The sequence below is a fragment of the Salvelinus fontinalis genome, chromosome 29, assembly GCF_029448725.1.
Source record: "Salvelinus fontinalis isolate EN_2023a chromosome 29, ASM2944872v1, whole genome shotgun sequence".
In the NCBI taxonomy this organism is placed as follows: Eukaryota; Metazoa; Chordata; class Actinopteri; order Salmoniformes; family Salmonidae; genus Salvelinus; species Salvelinus fontinalis.
This window is the reverse complement of record NC_074693.1, coordinates 11011083-11031073: the sequence shown is the minus strand read 5'-3', so window position 1 is coordinate 11031073 and position 19991 is coordinate 11011083. Positions and strand designations below refer to the sequence as shown.

Here is a 19991-nt window from a genome sequence, read left to right as displayed (position 1 = left end):
TGTATTCAGCATTTCACTGTGAGGTCTACTACACCTGTTGTATTCAGCATTTCACTGTGAGGTCTACTACACCTGTTGTATTCAGCATTTCACTGTGAGGTCTACTACACCTGTTGTATTCAGCATTTCACTGTCAGGTCTACACCTGTTGTATTCAGCATTTCACTGTGAGGTCTACACCTGTTGTATTCAGCATTTCACTGTCAGATCTACACCTGTTGTATTCAGCATTTCACTGTGAGGTCTACTACACCTGTTGTATTCAGCATTTCACTCTAAGGTCTACTACACCTGTTGTATTCAGCATTTCACTGTGAGGTCTACTACACCTGTTGTATTCAGCATTTCACTGTCAGATCTACACCTGTTGTATTCAGCATTTCACTGTCAGATCTACACCTGTTGTATTCAGCATTTCACTGTCAGATCTACACCTGTTGTATTCAGCATTTCACTGTCAGATCTACACCTGTTGTATTCAGCATTTCACTGTCAGATCTACACCTGTTGTATTCAGCATTTCACTGTCAGATCTACACCTGTTGTATTCAGCATTTCACTGTGAGGTCTACTACACCTGTTGTATTCAGCATTTCACTGTGAGGTCTACTACACCTGTTGTATTCAGCATTTCACTGTGAGGTCTACACCTGTTGTATTCAGCATTTCACTGTCAGATCTACACCTGTTGTATTCAGCATTTCACTGTCAGATCTACACCTGTTGTATTCAGCATTTCACTGTCAGATCTACACCTGTTGTATTCGGCATTTCACTGTCAGGTCTACACCTGTTGTATTCGGCATTTCACTGTGAGGTCTACTACACCTGTTGTATTCAGCATTTCACTGTGAGGTCTACTACACCTGTTGTATTCAGCATTTCACTGTGAGGTCTACTACACCTGTTGTATTCAGCATTTCACTGTGAGGTCTACTACACCTGTTGTATTCAGCATTTCACTGTGAGGTCTACTACACCTGTTGTATTCAGCATTTCACTGTGAGGTCTACTACACCTGTTGTATTCAGCATTTCACTGTGAGGTCTACTACACCTGTTGTATTCAGCATTTCACTGTGAGGTCTACACCTGTTGTATTCAGCATTTCACTGTGAGGTCTACTACACCTGTTGTATTCAGCATTTCACTGTGAGGTCTACTACACCTGTTGTATTCAGCATTTCACTGTGAGGTCTACACCTGTTGTATTCAGCATTTCACTGTGAGGTCTACTACACCTGTTGTATTCAGCATTTCACTGTGAGGTCTACACCTGTTGTATTCAGCATTTCACTGTCAGATCTACACCTGTTGTATTCAGCATTTCACTGTGAGGTCTACTACACCTGTTGTATTCAGCATTTCACTGTGAGGTCTACTACACCTGTTGTATTCAGCATTTCACTGTCAGATCTACACCTGTTGTATTCAGCATTTCACTGTCAGATCTACACCTGTTGTATTCAGCATTTCACTGTGAGGTCTACTACACCTGTTGTATTCAGCATTTCACTGTCAGATCTACACCTGTTGTATTCAGCATTTCACTGTGAGGTCTACTACACCTGTTGTATTCAGCATTTCACTGTAAGGTCTACTACACCTGTTGTATTCAGCATTTCACTGTGAGGTCTACTACACCTGTTGTATTCAGCATTTCACTGTCAGATCTACACCTGTTGTATTCAGCATTTCACTGTCAGATCTACACCTGTTGTATTCAGCATTTCACTGTCAGATCTACACCTGTTGTATTCAGCATTTCACTGTCAGATCTACACCTGTTGTATTCAGCATTTCACTGTCAGATCTACACCTGTTGTATTCAGCATTTCACTGTGAGGTCTACTACACCTGTTGTATTCAGCATTTCACTGTGAGGTCTACTACACCTGTTGTATTCAGCATTTCACTGTGAGGTCTACACCTGTTGTATTCAGCATTTCACTGTCAGATCTACACCTGTTGTATTCAGCATTTCACTGTCAGATCTACACCTGTTGTATTCAGCATTTCACTGTCAGATCTACACCTGTTGTATTCGGCATTTCACTGTCAGGTCTACACCTGTTGTATTCGGCATTTCACTGTGAGGTCTACTACACCTGTTGTATTCAGCATTTCACTGTGAGGTCTACTACACCTGTTGTATTCAGCATTTCACTGTGAGGTCTACTACACCTGTTGTATTCAGCATTTCACTGTGAGGTCTACTACACCTGTTGTATTCAGCATTTCACTGTGAGGTCTACTACACCTGTTGTATTCAGCATTTCACTGTGAGGTCTACTACACCTGTTGTATTCAGCATTTCACTGTGAGGTCTACTACACCTGTTGTATTCAGCATTTCACTGTGAGGTCTACTACACCTGTTGTATTCAGCATTTCACTGTGAGGTCTACTACACCTGTTGTATTCAGCATTTCACTGTGAGGTCTACACCTGTTGTATTCAGCATTTCACTGTGAGGTCTACACCTGTTGTATTCAGCATTTCACTGTGAGGTCTACTACACCTGTTGTATTCAGCATTTCACTGTGAGGTCTACACCTGTTGTATTCAGCATTTCACTGTCAGATCTACACCTGTTGTATTCAGCATTTCACTGTGAGGTCTACTACACCTGTTGTATTCAGCATTTCACTGTGAGGTCTACTACACCTGTTGTATTCAGCATTTCACTGTCAGATCTACACCTGTTGTATTCAGCATTTCACTGTCAGATCTACACCTGTTGTATTCAGCATTTCACTGTGAGGTCTACTACACCTGTTGTATTCAGCATTTCACTGTGAGGTCTACTACACCTGTTGTATTCAGCATTTCACTGTGAGGTCTACTACACCTGTTGTATTCAGCATTTCACTGTGAGGTCTACTACACCTGTTGTATTCAGCATTTCACTGTGAGGTCTACTACACCTGTTGTATTCAGCATTTCACTGTGAGGTCTACTACACCTGTTGTATTCAGCATTTCACTGTGAGGTCTACTACACCTGTTGTATTCAGCATTTCACTGTGAGGTCTACTACACCTGTTGTATTCAGCATTTCACTGTGAGGTCTACTACACCTGTTGTATTCAGCATTTCACTGTGAGGTCTACTACACCTGTTGTATTCAGCATTTCACTGTGAGGTCTACTACACCTGTTGTATTCAGCATTTCACTGTGAGGTCTACTACACCTGTTGTATTCAGCATTTCACTGTGAGGTCTACTACACCTGTTGTATTCAGCATTTCACTGTGAGGTCTACTACACCTGTTGTATTCAGCATTTCACTGTGAGGTCTACTACACCTGTTGTATTCAGCATTTCACTGTGAGGTCTACTACACCTGTTGTATTCAGCATTTCACTGTGAGGTCTACACCTGTTGTATTCAGCATTTCACTGTCAGATCTACACCTGTTGTATTCAGCATTTCACTGTCAGATCTACACCTGTTGTATTCAGCATTTCACTGTCAGATCTACACCTGTTGTATTCAGCATTTCACTGTGAGATCTACACCTGTTGTATTCAGCATTTCACTGTCAGATCTACACCTGTTGTATTCAGCATTTCACTGTCAGATCTACACCTGTTGTATTCAGCATTTCACTGTGAGGTCTACTACACCTGTTGTATTCAGCATTTCACTGTGAGGTCTACTACACCTGTTGTATTCAGCATTTCACTGTCAGATCTACACCTGTTGTATTCAGCATTTCACTGTCAGATCTACACCTGTTGTATTCGGCATTTCACTGTCAGATCTACACCTGTTGTATTCGGCATTTCACTGTCAGATCTACACCTGTTGTATTCGGCATTTCACTGTCAGATCTACACCTGTTGTATTCGGCGCATGTGAGGAATAGAATTTGATTTGATGGTGGCTGTGTACTTGGGGGATGGTTCTATAAGTCAAATAAATGATGATCACTATTATTATTAAAGGGAAGAAGAAGGTTTCTCCTCACAAGATGGTGGAGATGCAGGCGAAGATCGAGGAGGAGAGGAAGGAGCTAGAAGCCAAGCTGGACATGGAGGAGGAGGAGAGGAATAAGGCCAGGGCAGAACTGGAGAAGAGAGAGAAGGATCTGCTCAAAGCACAGTGAGTACAGTCTGGGGTTGCAAACATTCCACAAACATTCCCTAAGTTCCCAAATTTTCCAGAAATCACGGTTGGAGAATAATCTACTGCTTTGAAATATAATCTAACGTTAGCCCCACCCCCACCCCTAGATACTTTTGGATGCCCTCTTGTCGATCAGAGACCTCTAGAAGGGTATAAGGAATATGACAGAAACTCCATCTAACCTACTGAAGGTATTTTCAGATCTACTGAGCCCTGACCTCTAACCTCCTTCCCCCAGGCAGGAGCATCACCTGCTGCTGGAGAAGCTGTCAGCCCTGGAGAAGAAGGTGATCGTAGGAGGAGTGGACCTCCTGGCCAAGGCTGAGGAGCAGGAGAAACTACTGCAGGAGTCTAACAATGAGTTAGAGGAGAGACGCAGGAGGGCTGAGCAGCTCCGCAGAGAACTAGAGGAGAAGGAGGTATACCTTCTTACACACTATATTACAGGGCCTTCAAAAACTTTTCAGACCCTTTTACTTTTTCCACGTTTAGTTGTTATAGCCTGCATTTGAAAGTGATAAAATGTTGATTTTTGTGTCACTGACCTACACATAATACCCCATAATGTCAAAGTGGAATTATATTTTTTGAAATTCAGGCTGTAACACAAGAACATTTGGAAAAAGTCAAGGGGTGTGAATTCTTTCTGAAGGCTCTGTACATCATACCATCAACCCAAAGTAGCGCTGCAGAGAACTGGAGGAGAAGCAGTTCTATCACAGGATATGATATAATCTACAGTACATTGTAGAGCGTGACCAGGGTCCTAGTTCAGACAACTGAAGAGCTGTTATACATATATGGCTTAGTGGTTAACTCAACCTTGGTCATCTGACATGTCTCATTTCTGCATCAAAATACTCCCTACTACACTTCCTCTGTTTGAGCGGGGTTGATTCTCAGTGATGAGTGGCGCTGATGAGAGGTGATATTTTGGTGAGATGTCACATGCCCAGCATATTGGGAAATGAAATGATGAGTCATAATGTATTAACTGTCCCATGTCCAACTGGCACCCTATTCCTTACATAGTGCACTACTTTTGACTAGAGCCCTATGTCGGGAGAGGGACAGAAATTGAGACGACAGATTATTTTATGGGACAATATATTTATGTTGCTGTTGAGAAAGATTAGTACATGTATTTATTGGTTCTTGTAATTTTCATGAGAGATGAAAATGTCATGAATTTAACGTTATTTGTTGACATTTTTTTTTTTTTTTTAAGGTTGTCATTAAATCACTTTTGTTTTTTTAAGGTTGTCATTAAATTATATATTTTTTATTTTTTATGTTGCCATTCAATTTTGGGTGGGGTGTGGTTGCCAGAATTTCTGGTGGAAAAAAATAGAATCCATGCTGAAAAAGTTAGAAAATCACTGCCTTAAAGTCTACTAAGTCACACCAGTCAGCACCTTGCTAGTTCAGATGAGGTGCCTGCTTTGCTTTCCCTGAAAATGGCAATGGCATCTGTCGATGAGCAGAGGAATTGAACGTAATAAAATCTACAAACTGACTCTGGTCAGAAGCAGTGAACTACATAGGGAATAGAGTATCTTTTTAAAAATGTATGTAGTTCTGTCCTTGAGCTGTTCTTGTCTAATGATGTTCTGTATCATGTCATTCTGTATTATGGTTCATGTTTTGTGTGGAACCCAGGAAGTGTAGTTGCTCTCTTTGCAACAGCTAATGAGGATCCTAATAAAATACCAAACTACTCCATCTTGTTTCCATCGTGGGGAAAAAGCCTTCCGGCGTTATTGTATTCCTGCATGTTCTGTTGTCTCAGGCGGAGCAGTCTTCTATGTTCAAGGGAGACTTTACAACTTTTTAACGTCAGATTCAGTATCTCCAGCACCGTACCAGTTTCTACATGGAGATAATTAATGAGGTTCAAAAGTGTTTCCCATTTTTAATGATTCAATAAATGAAATGAAATCCAAAACTCCCTGTCTTGTTTGTGACGTCCATGCAGGCGGAGCGTCTGGACATGGAGGAGAAGTACTCCAGTCTGCAAGAGGAGGCTCAGGGGAAGACCAAGAAGCTGAAGAAAGTCTGGACCATGCTGATGGCTGCCAAGTCAGAGGTAAGAATGTACGACTTGGTGACTTGGACACAGGACTTGGACTTGGTGGAAACTAGTGCACTATATAGTGAATAGGATGTATCCCAAGTGGGTTCAAACACAGGACTGGGGCCTTGTGGTGTTGTGGATGACCTGCAGCAGGAGCAGAACATTAACACACATCATTGGTTCATTAACACACCGCATTGGTTCATTAACACACAGCATTGGTTCATTAACACACAGCATTGGTTCATTAACACACATCATTGGTTCATTAACACACAGCATTGGTTCATTAACACACAGCATTGGTTCAGTAACACACAGCATTGGTTCAGTAACACACAGCATTGGTTCAGTAACACACAGCATTGGTTCAGTAACACACAGCATTGGTTCATTAACACACAGCATTGGTTCAGTAACACACAGCATTACTTCATTAACACACAGCATTGGTTCATTAACACACAGCATTGGTTCATTAACACACAGCATTGGTTCATTAACACACAGCATTGGTTCATTAACACACAGCATTGGTTCATTACTTCATTAACACACAGCATTGGTTCATTAACACACAGCATTGGTTCATTAACACACAGCATTGGTTCATTAACACACAGCATTGGTTCATTAACACACAGCATTGGTTCATTAACACACAGCATTGGTTCATTAACACACAGCATTGGTTCATTAACACACAGCATTGGTTCATTAACACACAGCATTGGTTCATTAACACACAGCATTGGTTCATTAACACATAGCATTGGTTCATTACTTCATTAACACACAGCATTACTTCATTAACACACAGCATTGGTTCATTAACACACAGCATTGGTTCATTAACACACAGCATTGGTTCATTAACACACAGCATTGGTTCATTAACACACATCATTGGTTCATTACTTCATTAACACACAGCATTGGTTCATTAACACACAGCATTGGTTCATTAACACACAGCATTGGTTCATTAACACACAGCATTGGTTCATTAACACACAGCATTGGTTCATTAACACACAGCATTGGTTCATTAACACACAGCATTGGTTCATTAACACACAGCATTGCTTCATTAACACACAGCATTGGTTCATTAACACACAGCATTGGTTCATTACTTCATTAACACACAGCATTGGTTCATTACTTCATTAACACACAGCATTGGTTCATTAACACACAGCATTGGTTCATTAACGCACAGCATTGGTTCATTAACGCACAGCATTGGTTCATTAACACACAGCATTGGTTCATTAACACACAACATTGGTTCATTAACACACAGCATTGGTTCATTAACACACAGCATTGGTTCATTAACACACAGCATTGGTTCATTAACACACAGCATTGGTTCATTAACACACATCATTGGTTCATTACTTCATTAACACACAGCATTGGTTCATTAACACACAGCATTGGTTCATTAACACACAGCATTGGTTCATTAACACACAGCATTGGTTCATTAACACACAGCATTGGTTCATTAACACACAGCATTGGTTCATTAACACACAGCATTGGTTCATTAACACACAGCATTGCTTCATTAACACACAGCATTGGTTCATTAACACACAGCATTGGTTCATTACTTCATTAACACACAGCATTGGTTCATTACTTCATTAACACACAGCATTGGTTCATTAACACACAGCATTGGTTCATTAACGCACAGCATTGGTTCATTAACGCACAGCATTGGTTCATTAACACACAGCATTGGTTCATTAACACACAACATTGGTTCATTAACACACAGCATTGGTTCATTAACACACAGCATTGGTTCATTAACACACAGCATTGGTTCATTAACACACAACATTGGTTCATTAACACACAGCATTGGTTCATTAACACACAGCATTGGTTCATTAACACACAGCATTGGTTCATTAACACACAGCATTGGTTCATTAACACACAGCATTGGTTCATTAACACACAGCATTGGTTCATTAACACACAGCATTGGTTCATTAACACACAGCATTGGTTCATTAACGCACAGCATTGGTTCATTAACACACAGCATTGGTTCATTACTTCATTAACACACAGCATTGGTTCATTAACACACAGCATTGGTTCATTAACACACCGCATTGGTTCATTCATTAACACACAGCATTGGTTCATTAACACACAGCATTGGTTCATTAACACACAGCATTGTTTCATTACTTCATTAACACACAGCATTGGTTCATTAACACACAGCATTGGTTCATTACTTCATTAACACACAGCATTGGTTCATTACTTCATTAACACACAACATTGGTTCATTAACACACAGCATTGGTTCATTAACACACCGCATTGGTTCATTAACACACAGCATTACTTCATTAACACACAGCATTGGTTCATTACTTCATTAACACACAGCATTGGTTCATTAACACACAGCATTGGTTCATTAACACACAGCATTGGTTCATTAACACACAGCATTGGTTCATTAACACACAACATTGGTTCATTAACACACAGCATTGGTTCATTAACACACAGCATTGGTTCATTAACACACAGCATTGGTTCATTAACACACAACATTGGTTCATTAACACACAGCATTGGTTCATTAACACACAGCATTGGTTCATTAACACACAGCATTGGTTCATTAACACACAGCATTGGTTCATTAACACACAGCATTGGTTCATTAACACACAGCATTGGTTCATTAACACACAGCATTGGTTCATTAACACACAGCATTGGTTCAGTAACACACAGCATTGGTTCAGTAACACACAGCATTGGTTCAGTAACACACAGCATTGGTTCAGTAACACACAGCATTGGTTCAGTAACACACAGCATTACTTCATTAACACACAGCATTGGTTCATTAACACACAGCATTGGTTCATTACTTCATTAACACACAGCATTGGTTCATTAACACACAGCATTGGTTCATTAACACACAACATTGGTTCATTAACACACAGCATTGGTTCATTAACACACAGCATTGGTTCATTAACACACAACATTACTTCATTAACACACAGCATTGGTTCATTAACACACAGCATTGGTTCATTACTTCATTAACACACAGCATTGGTTCATTAACACACAGCATTGGTTCATTAACACACAGCATTGGTTCATTAACACACAGCATTGGTTCATTACTTCATAGCATTGGTTCATTAACACACAGCATTGGTTCATTACTTCATTAACGCACAGCATTGGTTCATTAACACACAACATTGGTTCATTAACACACAGCATTGGTTCATTAACACACCGCATTGGTTCATTCATTAACACACAGCATTGGTTCATTAACACACCACATTGGTTCATTCATTAACACACCACATTGGTTCATTACTTCATTAACACACAGCATTGGTTCATTAACACACAGCATTGGTTCATTACTTCATTAACACACAGCATTGGTTCATTAACACACAGCATTGGTTCATTAACACACAGCATTGGTTCATTAACACACCACATTGGTTCATTCATTAACACACCACATTGGTTCATTACTTCATTAACACACAGCATTGGTTCATTAACACACAGCATTGGTTCATTACTTCATTAACACACAGCATTGGTTCATTACTTCATTAACACACAACATTGGTTCATTAACACACAGCATTGGTTCATTAACACACAGCATTACTTCATTAACACACAGCATTGGTTCATTACTTCATTAACACACAGCATTGGTTCATTAACACACAGCATTGGTTCATTAACACACAGCATTGGTTCATTAACACACAGCATTGGTTCATTAACACACAGCATTGGTTCATTAACACACAGCATTGGTTCATTACTTCATTAACACACAGCATTGGTTCATTAACACACAGCATTGGTTCATTAACACACAGCATTGGTTCATTACTTCATTAACACACCGCATTGGTTCATTAACACACCGCATTGGTTCATTAACACACAGCATTGGTTCATTAACACACAGCATTGGTTCATTAACACACAGCATTGGTTCAGTAACACACAACATTGGTTCATTAACACACAGCATTGGTTCATTAACACACAGCATTGGTTCAGTAACACACCGCATTGGTTCAGTAACACACAACATTGGTTCATTACTTCATTAACATATACACTGACTGTTCATAACATTAAGGACACCTTCCTAATATTGAGTTGCACCCCCCCTTTGCCCTCTGATCAGCCTCAATTCGTCAAGGCATGGACTCTGCAAGGTGATGAAATGATTCCACAGGGATGTTGGCCCATATTGACTCAAATGCTTCCCACAAGTTGACTGGATGTCCTTTTGGTGGTGGACCATTCTTGATACACACGGGAAACTGTTGAGCGTGAAAAACCCAGCAGCGTTGCAGTTCTTGATACAAACCGGTGCGCTTGGCACCTACTACCATACGCCGTTCAAAGGCACTTCAATCTTTTGTCTTGCCCATTCACCCTCTGAATGGCACACATACACAATCCATGTCTCAAGGTTTAACAATCCTTCTTTAACCTGTCTCCTCCCCTTCATCTACACTGATTGAAGTGGATTTAACAGTGACATCAATAAGGGATCATAGCTTTCACCTGGATTCACCTGGTCAGTCTGTCATGGAAAGAGCAGGTGTTCATAATGTTTTGTCCACTCAGTGTATAACGCATATAATTAATACATTCTCAGTAATTATTTAGGATACAGACTTCAAAGGTATGCCAAACATCCTTCACCAAAAAGGATATTTTCTGTGGCTCTAATTTCAGAAAGATCCAAAAGATCATGAATGTCTTTGTGGCCATCTCGTATAGATTTGTCCCGGAGCAGTCACATCAACACATGGCATTGGTTAATTTCTTCATCAACACATGGCATTGGTTCATTTCTTCATCAACACATGGCATTGGTTCATTTCTTCATCAACACATGGCATTGGTTCATTTCTTCATCAACACATGGCATTGGTTCATTTCTTCATCAACACATGGCATTGGTTCATTTCTTCGCCAACACATGGCATTGGTTCATTTCTTCATTAACACATGGCATTGGTTCATTTCTTCATCAACACATGGCATTGGTTCATTTCTTCATCAACACATGGCATTGGTTCATTTCTTCATCAACACATGGCATTGGTTCATTTCTTCATCAACACATGGCATTGGTTCATTTCTTCATCAACACATGGCATTGGTTCATTTCTTCGTTAACACATGGCATTGGTTCATTTCTTCATCAACACATGGCATTGGTTCATTTCTTCATCAACACATGGCATTGGTTCATTTCTTCATCAACACATGGCATTGGCTCATTTCTTCATCAACACATGGCATTGGTTCATTTCTTCATCAACACATGGCATTGGTTCATCAACACATGGCATTGGTTCATTTCTTCATCAACACATGGCATTGGTTCATCAACACATGGCATTGGTTCATTTCGTCATCAACACATGGCATTGGTTCATGTCTTCATCAACACATGGCATTGGTTCATGTCTTCATCAACACATGGCATTTCTTCATCAACACATGGCATTTCTTCATCAACACATGGTATTTCTTCATCAACACATGGCATGGGTTCAGTGGTTGTTGTGTGGTTATTGAGAGGTTGTTGTTGTGTTGTCAGATGGCCGACCTGCAGCAGGAGCATCACCGGGAGATCGAGGGCCTGCTGGAGAATATCCGCCACCTCAGCAGAGAGCTACGACTGCAGATGCTCATCATAGACAGCTTCATCCCACAGGAATACCAGGTGTGTGTGTGTGTGTGTGTGTGTGACAACTTCATGTCTGTCTGCCTGTCTACATGTCGTAGACGTGGGTGGGTGGGTGGGTGTGTGTGTGTGTGTGTAACATGTCGTGAATGTGTGTGTCCGTCCATTTATGTTTCCATTTATGTTTGTGTGAGAGCGTATTTAGTAAGCGCTGATGCTAATATGGTTCCTGCTTCTTCCTGTCTGGTGCAGGAGATGATCGAGAACTACGTACAGTGGAATGAGGACATTGGGGAATGGCAGCTGGTGAGTTCTGCATTCAGCCACAGTGAAATATTTAACCTGAGAATAATAATGCTTAGGGGAGGGAGTTTCTTAGTTAATATAGACAGTACAGAGGAACGTTGGTGTGATTGCCTCATGTTTATGACATTGTTTATTTGTTTACTTGTTGGTCCTCAGAAGTGTGTAGCGTACACTGGTAACAACATGAGAAAACAGACCCCCGTGCTGGACAAGAAAGAGAAAGATGTGAGTTCTTAGTTCACGCCTACATAAGAAGACAGACAGCATAGTGCATCTGGATAATATTACTCTACCCTCTCTCCTACCTCTCTCCCTCTCTCTATCCCTCTGTCCTTCCTTTCTCCCTCTCTCCTACCTCTCTCCCTCTCTCTATCCCTCTGTCCTTCCTTTCTCCTTCCTCTCTCCTTCCTCTCTCCCTCTCTCTATCCCTTTCTCCTTCCTCTCTCCCTCTTTCCTACCTTTCTCCCTCTCTCTATCCCTCTCTCCTTCCTCTCTCCCTCTCTCCTTCCTCTCTCCCTTTCTCCTTCCTCTCTCCCTTTCTCCTTCCTCTCTCCTTCCTCTCTCCCTCTCTCCATCCCCCTTTTTATTTTCCTCTTCCTCCCTCTCTCTATCCCTCTCTCCTTCCTCTCTTCCTCTCTCCCCCCAGCCGTTTGAGATGGACTTGTCCCATGTGTACTTGGCCTACACAGAGGAGAGTATGAGACAGTCACTGATGAAGCTGGAGAGGCCCAGGTCCTCCAAGAGTATTAGACCCAAGACTGGACGAAGGTAAACCACCACCACCGTCTGTCTCCCAGCTGCTGTCGGTACATCGTTATCCACCATGAATAATAGTGTTAATACCAGCCAGGATAACAGTACTAATACACCAACCAGGATAACAGTACTAATACACCAACCAGGATAACAGTAGTAATATACCAACCAGGATAACAGTAGTAATATACCAACCAGGATAACAGTACTAATACACCAACCAGGATAACAGTAGTAATATACCAACCAGGATAACAGTACTAATATACCAACCAGGATAACAGTACTAATATACCAACCAGGATAACAGTACTAATATACCAACCAGGATAACAGTACTAATATACCAACCAGGATAACAGTAGTAATATACCAACCAGGATAACAGTACTAATATACCAACCAGGATAACAGTAGTAATACACCAACCAGGATAACAGTACTAATATACCAACCAGGATAACAGTACTAATATACCAACCAGGATAACAGTAGTAATACACCAACCAGGATAACAGTACTAATATACCAACCAGGATAACAGTAGTAATATACCAACCAGGATAACAGTAGTAATATACCAACCAGGATAACAGTAGTAATATACCAACCAGGATAACAGTAGTAATATACCAACCAGGATAACAGTAGTAATATACCAACCAGGATAACAGGACTAATACACCAACCAGGATAACAGTACTAATACACCAACCAGGATAACAGTACTAATATACCAACCAGGATAACAGTAGTAATATACCAACCAGGATAACAGTAGTAATATACCAACCAGGATAACAGTAGTAATATACCAACCAGGATAACAGTACTAATATACCAACCAGGATAACAGTACTAATATACCAACCAGGATAACAGGACTAATATACCAACCAGGATAACAGTACTAATACACCAACCAGGATAACAGTACTAATACACCAACCAGGATAACAGTAGTAATATACCAACCAGGATAACAGTACTAATATACCAACCAGGATAACAGTACTAATATACCAACCAGGATAACAGTACTAATATACCAACCAGGATAACAGTACTAATATACCAACCAGGATAACAGTAGTAATAAACCAACCAGGATAACAGTACTAAAATACCAACCAGGATAACAGTAGTAATATACCAACCAGGATAACAGTACTAATATACCAACCAGGATAACAGTACTAATATACCAACCAGGATAACAGTACTAATATACCAACCAGGATAACAGTAGTAATATACCAACCAGGATAACAGTACTAATATACCAACCAGGATAACAGTAGTAATACACCAACCAGGATAACAGTACTAATACACCAACCAGGATAACAGTACTAATATACCAACCAGGATAACAGTACTAATATACCAACCAGGATAACAGTACTAATACACCAACCAGGATAACAGTACTAATATACCAACCAGGATAACAGTAGTAATATACCAACCAGGATAACAGTAGTAATATACCAACCAGGATAACAGTAGTAATATACCAACCAGGATAACAGTAGTAATATACCAACCAGGATAACAGGACTAATACACCAACCAGGATAACAGTACTAATACACCAACCAGGATAACAGTACTAATACACCAACCAGGATAACAGTACTAATACACCAACCAGGATAACAGTACTAATATACCAACCAGGATAACAGTAGTAATATACCAACCAGGATAACAGTAGTAATATACCAACCAGGATAACAGTAGTAATATACCAACCAGGATAACAGTAGTAATATACCAACCAGGATAACAGTACTAATATACCAACCAGGATAACAGGACTAATATACCAACCAGGATAACAGGACTAATATACCAACCAGGATAACAGTACTAATATACCAACCAGGATAACAGTACTAATATACCAACCAGGATAACAGTACTAATATACCAACCAGGATAACAGTACTAATATACCAACCAGGATAACAGTACTAATACACTGAGTGGACAAAACATTAGGAATACCTTCCTAATATTGAACACCCTTTTACCTTTAGAACAGCCTCAATTGGTCGGGGCATGGACTCTATACAAGGAGTTGAAAGCGTTCCACAGGGATACTTGCCCATGTTGACCCCAATGCTTCCCACAGTTGTGTCAAGTTGACTGGATGTCCTTTGGGTGGTGAACCATTCTTGATAAACACGGGAAACTGTTGAGCGTGGAAAACCCAACAGCGTTGCAGTTCTTGATACAAACCGGTGCGCCTGGCAATTACTACCATACCCCGTTCAAAGGCACTTCAATCTTTAGTCTTGCCCGTTCACCCTCTGAATGGTTCACATACATGTCTCCATTGTCTCAAGGCTTAAAAATAATTATTACCCGGTCTCCTCCCCTTCATCTACACTGATTTGAAGTCGATTTAAGTGACATCAATAACAGATTCACCTGTTCAGTCTGTCATGGAAAGAGCAGGTGTTCTTTTGTATACTCAGTGTATATTAACCCCGTGATCATCTCATTTGCGTCTCAAATGGCACCCTATTCCTTATGGGCCTAGGTCAAAAGTAGTGCACTATATAGGGAATAGGGTGCCATTTGTGATGCATCCCTCTTATCTCCTGACAGGAAAAGATCAGCGAAGCCTGAGGCTGTGATGGAATCCCTGCTGCAGTGAGAGAGCCAATCAGGGCTGGAGCCCCATGTACTGCAATGAATCTACACTACTTTACCTTAGAATGAACAACAGTCAGTCAATGAATCTACACTACTTTACCTTAGAATGAACAACAGTCAGTCAATGAATCTACACTACTTTACCTTTAGAATGAACAGCAGCAGTCAATGAATCTACACTACTTTACCTTTAGAATGAACAACAGTCAGTCAATGAATCTACACTACTTTCTCTTTAGAATGAACAACAGTCAGTCAATGAATCTACACTACTTTACCTTTTAGAATGAACAACAGTCAGTCAATGAATCTACACTACTTTACCTTTAGAATGAACAGCAGCAGTCAGTCAATGAATCTACACTACTTTACCTTTAGAATGAACAGCAGCAGTCAGTCAATTAATCTACACTACTTTACCTTTAGAATGAACAGCAGTCAGTCAATGAATCTACACTACTTTACCTTTAGAATGAACAGCAGCAGTCAGTCAATGAATCTACACTACTTTACCTTTAGAATGAACAGCAGCAGTCAGTCAATGAATCTACACTACTTTACCTTAGAATGAACAACAGTCAGTCAATGAATCTACACTACTTTACTTTAGAATGAACAGCAGCAGTCAGTCAATGAATCTACACTACTTTACCTTAGAATGAACAACAGTCAGTCAATGAATCTACACTACTTTACTTTAGAATGAACAGCAGCAGTCAGTCAATGAATCTACACTACTTTACCTTAGAATGAACAACAGCAGTCAGTCAATGAATCTACACTACTTTACTTTAGAATGAACAGCAGCAGTCAGTCAATGAATCTACACTACTTTACTTTAGAATGAACAGCAGCAGTCAGTCAATGAATCTACACTACTTTACCTTAGAATGAACAGCAGCAGTCAGTCAATGAATCTACACTACTTTACCTTAGAATGAACAACAGCAGTCAGTCAATAGTCGAACATGAAGATCTTTATTGTCGTTATTTAAAAAGATTTTGTTAATACACTGTATAGCCAAGTAAGGTTTTAAATGTGAAGGGAGGAGAGGAAACGGTTGATCGGTCAGGGAGGGAGGGAGCAGGCAGCAGAAACTGTACTGTAGGGTTTAGCCAGCGTCCCAAATGGTGCAGCCTATTCCCTATTTAGTGCACTACTTTTGACCAGAGCCCTATTGTCACCCTATGAGCCCTGGTCAAAAGTAGTGCACTAAATATGAAATAAGGTGTCATGTGGACCTGCCCCTTGGACTGCTCAAGTCAAGGGGACCTTGTATTATAATAAGGGGAGGCTTGTTGAGGATAGTCAGCTTAATGTTGATTCTTAATGTAGTCATCGAGCACAGTTCAGTGGGCAACACACAGGCTGTGTCCCAAATGAAACCCTATTCCCTTTATAGTGCACTACTTTTGACCAGGGCTCATAGGGTGTCCCGTAAGGCTCTGGTCAAAAGTAGTGCACTAAATAGGGAATAGGGTCCCATTTGGGACGTATGAGATTAGTCTATGATGAGCACAAGCCATGGTTTTTGATCAGGTCTTCAAAGACAAAAGCGACGACAACAACTAACACTGTTTTGAGATGCCGACGCCACCACTTCTACTGGCAGGATGTAATGGATGCATCTGATGGCCTTTAACAAAAGAACAATTCCAGAAATGATTCATATGTGCACCACAGGTCATAATGCCCTTATTTCAAGCATCAGACTTATGGGCGTCTAAAGTGTGCTTTAAGCTTGGTTTCCCCTATGTCTGAAGGGTAGGACATGCATGCCATACCGCTTCCATAGACGGGTTGGTTGTTTAGCAACGATACCGACGAGTGCGCAACTATGGGACAAACTACAGTATATTTAGTCTCCAAATGTTTATTGAAAACAAATACATTTGCACAATGAGCGCTTATCTCTAAAGATGCATCGTTACAGTTGTCGGTTAGCTAGGGTATTTTCACCATGTTAGCATGGACGTGACATCAGTCGAAACACCTCCGAATAAAACGGGATAGTAATAACAAGATACAACAAGCTGAAACCAGCCTCCTGCGATTCCCCACGTAGCAGCTTCTTGTCATTGTTGTTAGCTATCTGACTGTCCAGAATTATAACACCACACGCACTTCTGCCTTATCGACACACACATCATTTCCCTGATGTCAGCTAACCCGTCTATATAGTTGTGCCATTCACCCATTAAACACTAACTAAGCCATTTATTGTCACGCTTTGATTTCTTCCTTTTCATCTCATCGTTCATGGTGTATTGTAGTGGAAGCAAAGTGTCTTTATTTTTGGAATATACTGTATTTCAAATGTTTACATCTACTGAGCCCCCCCCCCCCTGTATTTTAGTAATGTATTAAATTATTGCACATGTTTAATCTCACTCTCTTTCTTTGTCTTTTTAGATTTGATTTGTCTGGTTGCCGTGTGATTTGTCTGGTTGCCGTGGGATTTGTCTGGTTGCCGTGTGATTCGTCTGGTTGCCGTGTGATTTGTCTGGTTGCCGTGTGATTTGTCTGGTTGCCGTGTGTAGCATGTTTTAAGATTGGAATCATGCTAGGTTTCTTCCTGCCTTCTTGGGAGTTTTTCCTAGTCACTGTGCTTCTGTATTGCTTGCTCTCTGGGGTTTTAGGTTGGGTATCTGTAAAGCTCTCTGAGGTTTTAGGTTGGGTATCTGTAAAGCTCTCTGGGGTTCTAGGTTGGGTCTCTGGGGTTGGGTATCTGGTTGGGTATCTGTAAAGCTCTCTGGGGTTTTAGGTTGGGTATCTGTAAAGCTCTCTGGGGTTCTAGGTTGGGTATCTGTAAAGCTCTCTGGGGTTTTAGGTTGGGTATCTGTAAAGCTCTCTGGGGTTCTAGGTTGGGTATCTGTAAAGCTCTCTGGGGTTTTAGGTTGGGTATCTGTAAAGCTCTCTGGGGTTTTAGGTTGGGTATCTGTAAAGCTCTCTGGGGTTTTAGGTTGGGTATCTGTAAAGCTCTCTGGGGTTTTAGGCTGGGTTTCTATAAAGCACTTTGTGACAACTGCTGATGTAAAAAGGACTTTATAAAATAATGATTGATTGATGCTATAACGCCATGGCCACTGCCAAGAATTTGCCTTTTTCCACAATTTGCCTGAAACAGTATAACGTTAATGATTGTGTTTTACCAGTGCTTTAGTGTGGAGACTGCCAGACAGTTGAGTGATTCCACATTATAAAATGTAGTTTGAGGCTAGAGTCAGGAAAAGGTCATGTCTAGAAAATCTATGGTGCAGTAGGATCAACACACTTAATAAACCACATTTAGAACAATACTTTTTGCCACTTTTACAAGTTAATGTATTCATAAATAGTACAAAAATAAATGTCATAATACATTTAAATACAATACAATAAATAACAATATGAGGTACTGGACTATGCAGAGTCGACAGAGTGTCCATCAGTCTTCTCAGCAAAGCTCTAGTGTCGTTTGCGATGAACGGCAGGGTGGGGACGAGAGTAGATGACCTGGGCACACTTGTAGAGGTTTGTCAGGAGATCGCGAAGCTGTTCCTCATCACCGTTCTCCTTCACAGTGCAGTTGGTTGGATGAAACTGGGGAGAGAACAGAGAACATTCCACTGAGAACTGTAGACTGCCTACAGAACCCAGATCACTACCTTAGAACCATAACATGCTGTACTTCAACAAGGCTCAGGGTGTTTATCTACAACATGCATGGTGCGCAATACATCTTGTGTAACGAAGCAAGATTTTTTTTGCGGATGAATCAAGTATTATTGCATTATGGGGGCGTTTTCCTGGACTAGGATGAAGCCAGTTTAATGGACTCAGATTAAGATAATTTCCATAGAAAGTGCTTTTTAGCCCAGGCCTAGACTTCATCCATGTCTGAAACACCGCCCTGTATGTTTTGAGTTACTTTTTCTACACTGATAATTGTTATGGCTAATAGTCAGAGTAGTAGTTACTGTTTGATTGACAAGAGCCGGGCTCTGTTCAAGTGTGTGCAACAGTACAAGATATACATACATTGTGTTGAACAGACATAATCTCTACTCATGAATGTATATCTGCAACATTTGGGATGTTTCACTGAATACACCTAAGCTAGCCTGGGTACCAGTCTGTTTGTGCCATCATGCCACTCCTTTGGCATGACAAGAATTTGCAGCCCAGGCTAGAGTAGACCCCCCCCCCCCCCCCTCCCCAACCAAGCTTAATTTGTCTGAATGATTCCTTACCTTATTGTACTGCTTCAACACTCTACTGATTTTAGATATGTTGTTTAATGGAATCCAGTGCTGCGTATG

The 19991-nt window shown here is 40.7% G+C and overlaps 1 protein-coding gene across 2 annotated transcripts in view; it reads left to right on the top strand.

The window, feature by feature from the left end:
• The window catches only part of LOC129827409 (kinesin-like protein KIF3A), a 45786-nt gene extending 27706 nt beyond the window's left edge, over positions 1 to 18080 (top strand). For both annotated transcript variants that reach the window (XM_055888231.1, XM_055888229.1), the window contains 8 exons: positions 3948 to 4104; positions 4367 to 4547; positions 6104 to 6214; positions 11877 to 12002; positions 12216 to 12269; positions 12426 to 12494; positions 12916 to 13037; positions 15642 to 18080. In XM_055888231.1, coding sequence (XP_055744206.1) covers positions 3948 to 4104; positions 4367 to 4547; positions 6104 to 6214; positions 11877 to 12002; positions 12216 to 12269; positions 12426 to 12494; positions 12916 to 13037; positions 15642 to 15690 — 869 coding nt within the window. In that variant the 3' untranslated portion in view covers positions 15691 to 18080. The remainder of the gene's footprint in view (positions 1 to 3947; positions 4105 to 4366; positions 4548 to 6103; positions 6215 to 11876; positions 12003 to 12215; positions 12270 to 12425; positions 12495 to 12915; positions 13038 to 15641) is intronic.
• Positions 18081 to 19991: the final 1911 nt, after the last annotated feature.